The 6,005-nt window shown below is 39.1% G+C and overlaps 1 protein-coding gene across 1 annotated transcript in view; it reads left to right on the plus strand.

Annotated features, from left to right (window-relative positions):
* Nucleotides 1–6,005, plus strand: part of SEMA3C (semaphorin 3C) — a 158,449-nt gene that overhangs the window by 106,838 nt on the left and 45,606 nt on the right. Inside the window, exon 12 of the mRNA XM_006777148.2 lies at nucleotides 5,570–5,792. Within this exon, the coding sequence (XP_006777211.1) occupies nucleotides 5,570–5,792 (223 nt within the window). The remainder of the gene's footprint in view (nucleotides 1–5,569; nucleotides 5,793–6,005) is intronic.

The raw sequence follows: 6,005 nt of genomic DNA on the forward strand, positions 1-6,005 counted from the left end.
TTCTTAAAAGCAATGACACTGGCAGAAATCTTATACCCTCGTTGTAATGTTCCCTGTAGGTGCGTCATTGAAAACAGGACTGAGGGCTGTGTTAGCAAACGGCCCCACCAGCAAGTCTAAGTCAGTAGGAAGCAGCCTGACAATTGTGTCATGGTGTTGTTCCATAAGTAATTCAAGTTTGTGGAAGAAACAAGACACCTTTGGTATGTTGCAAAGGGCTGCCAAAGACTGCAGATTCTCTCTGTGGCTGAGCTAACATATTACATGATCCCGTTGCAATGTGTACAAAGCTTCTGCAGAAGATTGTGTTTGCACATGCTAGCCTGTTCAAGCAGAGCCCAATGGAAGTGTTCAGTTTTAATATCTATTTACTAGAAATGGAGCAGAACCATCGGTTTCAATCATGTTGCTTTGACCAGGTCTGGTATCTGGTAGAGCAAAAGAGCAAAAGAAATTCTCAATCCACATAGTGCTGGCAAGAAAAAGAGAAGTTGATTGCTAGCACTTTTATTGATTACAATGCATCGACCTGTTGTTCTTACGTTAGAAGTATTTCTATGTCTCTGAGATGTTTGAAAATATTAATAAAGTTTACAATAATATTAAACACATAGGGCATGTAGACATGAACGTTCAAATTGCATACTTTTTCAATTCATTCACAATGTGTGAATAGCTCTGGCTGGTGTGTCTCGGTTGGTCGGAGCATTGTCCCATGCACCAGGTCATGGGTTTGATTCCCTGGTCAAAGCACATTCACCGGGTTTCATCTTCCACCCCAGGCAAGGGAACTTAGGGGAAGCAACTGATCAATATTTCTCTCTCGCATTGATACATTGAGTTCTTTATCTCTTCTCTTCTCTTCCCTTCTCTTCTCTTCTCTTCTCTTCTCTTCCCTTCTCTTCTCTTCTCTTCTCTTCTCTTCTCTCTCTCTCTCTCTCTTCCTTAAGCTAAAATCAGTAAAAAGCATATCCTCGGGTGAGGATTGAAAAAAAAAACACATGAATAAAATAAACAGTAAATATTGCTGTCTGGAGGAGCGAGTGTCCATCAGCCTTGTTTGGGAAGGCGTGTAAAAATATATGAGTTGAGCTCATTCTGAAGGGCAGTGGGATATGAATTAGTTGGGTAGGAAGGAAGGATGCCTAAAGCAAAGGTTACACTACACATTACAAGGCAAAGAAAGAAAAGAGTAAGTGAGCCCTAGAAGCTCTGCGTGGCCTAGCAGGACTGAGCAGAGGGTTCTTTTAGAAGCGGAGGGAAATGTGAGGAAGAAGAGGGCCAGCTGGTGCATTAAGTGCAAGACTTTATGTAATTGTTTGGGCTTTAAATAAAGGGTCTAGATTACCAAGGGTCTAAACATGAGGTCAGTTTCCTCAGAATACAAGTTTTATAGACCAATGCTAGTAACTAGCCCAGATTCTGGAATGTTTCTAAGTCTATCTATTTATCCATTTACCACTCATCTTTCAAGTGTTAGGTCAAGCTCCCCTTGACCATGCCAATAACTGCTAGTTTTGCATTTATTTTCTGCTGTGTTCAGCCTCAGCTGTTACTTCTTTCCTCCACTTTGTGTTCCATGACCCAACAATGCCCCAGAAATTACAATTCTCTAAATACTCCAAACTTTGTTTACTTATCTCTAAACCACATCACTGACCCCAGCAGCCTTAAGTTTTCCACTATTCTAAATGTGTTTAAAATTTTTGACTCTTTTTTTAAAAAAATTATCTTTATTGTTGAGATATTACAGATGTCCCCCTTAATATTACAGATGACTCTTAAACATATATGGCAATTGATTATGAATCAAGCTCTCTTGTTTATTTTATATTTGTCTTAAATTACTTTTATGTGTCTTGTTATTTTGCTTTGACTATGTCCATCTTTCTTACCAGAATACTTGTGTCGAGAAGACAATTGCAGCTTTTTATTCTTAATTTTTCTACTGGGCACATCAAAATGATTCTTGGATTAAAAAGCTGCCCAGAGAATGGGCATATGAATTAATATAGAATACATGAATGATGAAAACTAGTAGAATGGATGTGAGGGTTAGGAGAACATTTAGGAACATCAGAGGTCAGCCATGCACAGTAATACCTGGGGATAGGAACAAAATTAAGTAAGGGCAACAATTGTTCACACTTCTTAACATGGCATTCTTATTGTCCCTAGCATTTCACCTAACACTTTAGTAATCAAAACACTTAAAATGTCTTTACTCAGAAAAGGAGTGCTTATCGCTGCTTGATAGACAGAAAGCTAGAACTGGAGAAAAGCAAACACTAAAAGGAGAAGTTTAACCAAAATTACTTAATGACTGTTTGTGGAGTAAAATTATCCTTCTGGGGAATGAGATACTAGCCTAATTAATGGACAAAGGCTTTATTTTATGGTAGTGCACGGATGTTATATTATCTTTAGATTTCAAGACACAAGCTTTCACAGACACAAGATGAGGGCTAAGTTGATCGCGTCTTATTTATACTCGGCAGTGTTACCCTGAGCAAACTCTCAAGTTCAGATAGAGAGTCTTCAAAGGGTAATCGATTTTTGTTCCGGTCACCATCATTGTCATTTATTCTATCTTATCTGTAGAGTTTATGTCATGAATCAATGGAAAAAACTAATTATTGTCAAGCTAACTGGAAATTATACAAAATTGTAATTGTGCTAACTTTGGATCTCTCTGGAACTTACAAATGAGAGCACTTGCAAATGTTTAAGGAGACAACTCAGCTACCCAGACCATAATTAGTGGTGTTTTATGAAGGTCTGGAACTATTTAAATTACCCATGCATTTGTTGTTTCCATGTATTCATTCCATGAGCAATGTATTTCCCTTTTTCCACTTTGTATGAAGAATGAGGGTAGAAAACACCCGTAATTCTATACTTTTTGAGAAGCATGGAACACATCCATCAGTTTAGAACACCCTCAAATGAAATTCTTTACCCTCATTTGGTCTCCATTGTGGGCAATTTATAAACATTCATATTTAAATATAATGCCTCTTTTTGCAGAAGAAAAACAACCCCAGATGAAAGTCTAGTTAATGGGATAACGAATAAGAGGTTTAGTTTTATGACTTGTCTCATTATCTCTCCTTAGTAAAGTCATTTAATTGCTCCTTGTGCCTTTTACAAAAAAGAGAACTATATTGACTGGCCCTGTAAAAAGTTCTAGTAATGTGAACTGGTTAAAGTTAGTCTAAAAATGGCTTTCAGCATCACTCAGTCTAAATGAATATGGCCGCATTAGTTACTTGCTGAGACTTACTTGCAGATGTTGGTCTGTTTGGTGCTACTGGCCCAGAGGCACTAACATTATTGGATAGCTGTTGCAAGGACTAACTCAGAGGTTGCCATGTCTTATTTGATCCCTAAAATTGTGTGTGTGTGTTTTTCATTGAGTCAACATTAAAATTTTGGAAGATTTCACATAAAATTCCACATTTCTATCTTCTGTTGAAATCTGGCCGCCCTTGGCTTATATTCCTGCATAGAAGCAATCAGCTGGAAATGAGTGTTCACTGCCACCTTTGGATAAGGTGTAACTTTCCAGTTTGTTACTGTTTACCACAGATGCTGTGCCCACTCTTATGGTCAGGAAGCTTGCTGCATTGCTTCCCTTTTTTTCTTGTACCTCTTTAAAAAAGATAAATGAAACCAGAACAGTAGTCTTCTTTTCAAGAAAAATATGACAAAGTATGTTTTGTGTGTGTGTGTGTGTGGTTTTTTTTCCAGAAAGTAGAGATATTAACAAGTGTTTAATAGGGTTAGACAAATAATGTCTGTCTGTGTTAAATGATTGTAACTGCCCTGGCTGGGTGGCTTATTTGGTTGAAGCAGGATCCCGTGCACCAGAAAGGTTTTGGGTTTGATTCCCAGTAGGAATGCAAACCAGGGGCAACTGATCAATGTTTCTCTCTAATCTCTCTCTCTCTCTCTCTCCCCCCCTCTCTCCCCCTCCCTCCCTCCCTCCCTCCCAAACCAATAAACAGATTCTTAGATGAGGACAAATTAAAATTATACCCAACAGCTTTCCTCATATCACTTAACACTCAGATTCTATTCGTGAGTAGGTTACAGCAGCTCCCAGGCTACCCTCGAGTTTGGCCTCAGGTGCCCTATAAATGGAATCTTCTTTCTCCTCAGAAGCCCTTGTCATGCTCCCTGCCCAGAACTGCTGAAGCCGTCCAGCAGTCCTTTTTCAGAACTCATTTTGGCTTTCTGTCTGCCCCTTTGAACCTGATTCTCTGCATCTTCCCCCTCTTAGCCAGAATAGAGGTCCCTGTTTCTTACAGCCCCTGCACCAGAATCAGATGCCAGATGTAATAGAGTAATTCACTACTCTTTGTCAAATATGTACTATTTGTCATAGGTCCAAGGGTGAAACAATGAACAGAATATATCCAGTTAAGGCCAATACACAGCTTACATTCCAGAGAGAAAAACAGACAATAAAAATCCAAGCAGCTGTCCTGGCCGATGTGGCTCAGTTGGAGCATCCTCCTGTACACCAAAGGGTCACAGGTTCAATTCCCAGTCAGGGCACACGCCCAGGTTGTGGGTTCCATCCCCAGTTAGGGTGTATACAACAGGCAACTGATCGATGTTTCTTTCTCACAATGATGTTTCTCTCTCTCTTCCTCTCTAAAATATATATATGTGCACAGCTAATATCATGTACCGTTAGGCAAATAGGACTCTGAAGCAAAATAAAGCAGGCTAAGGAGATAGTGGAAATGGAGAAGGGGAGCTATTTTTATATGTGTCATCACCTTGAAGGAAGACACTTTTCAACTGAGAACTGAATGAGGTAACAGAGAAAATCATGGACTTGCGTGGAGTGTTTCAGATGAGGAATAACAAGTGCCAAGGTGCTGGAGGGCAGATGCCTGAGGCTCCAGAAGAGCGAGAACTGGGATGGGAGTGGTAGATGCGGGCCAGGCACACGGGGGCTTGCAGGCCATGCTAGGCTGTTGGGATTTTATTCTAAGATTAATAGAAGTCACTGGGGCTTTTTCAGTGGTTTCAGAGGGGAATTGTCAGGTTTAATTTACCACATCCAATCCAAGCTCCAACTTCAGAGGACACTCTTTTGGGAGAAGGGATCAGATGGAATAAAATTCCTGCACATTAGAATTTTGATTGAATTTGATAATGATAGTCTAATTTTTTTAGCCAGTAACAGCATTTGATTATATCCACATGATGTTTTTTTCTAACAATACTATATCTGGCACAATAAGAAATAGAAAAGTAATGGATGAAGAAGGTGAAAAGTTATATACACAGTGGTGTCAGCTCCTCTCAGAAAAGAAAAAGGATAGAATGAGCGGACTTAGCCTCATTCAAATAATCAAATTATACACCTTGTATATTCATTTTTTACAGATAGTAATATATAGTACTATATATGGTTGTGTTGTGTACTCTTCAGTGGGCAGCAGATACACTTAAAACAACTTGAGCTAAATATTTTGAAAAGTTGAGGACTTTTAATCATTACTGAAACTAAGTAAGTATTTTATTAACTTGGTTTTTAAAAAATATTTTTTAGTGCCCAGGAGGAGCATTTACACCCAATATGCGAACCACCAAGGAGTTCCCAGATGATGTTGTCACTTTCATTCGGAACCACCCTCTCATGTACAATTCCATCTACCCGATCCACAAAAGGCCCTTGATCGTCCGGATAGGCACTGACTATAAGTACACAAAGATAGCTGTGGATCGAGTGAATGCTGCTGATGGCAGATACCATGTCCTGTTTCTTGGAACAGGTAAGTAGTTGAGCTCAAATTATACTTCAGTGTGTAGAAAACGAGTATAATAGTAAGGACTATGCTACTGAAACCAGAAAGTCCCCAGTGTTTATTTCTGTCTGACCATCAGTGAGATGGTTAATGTCTTTATGCCTCAGTTTCCACATCTGTAAATTGGAGTTGATGAAGTAAAACAAACTGCTTTATAGGGTTGTGTGTAAATGGATTAAT

Source organism: Myotis davidii, unplaced genomic scaffold, assembly GCF_000327345.1.
Source record: "Myotis davidii unplaced genomic scaffold, ASM32734v1 scaffold49, whole genome shotgun sequence".
Classification (NCBI taxonomy): Eukaryota; Metazoa; Chordata; class Mammalia; order Chiroptera; family Vespertilionidae; genus Myotis; species Myotis davidii.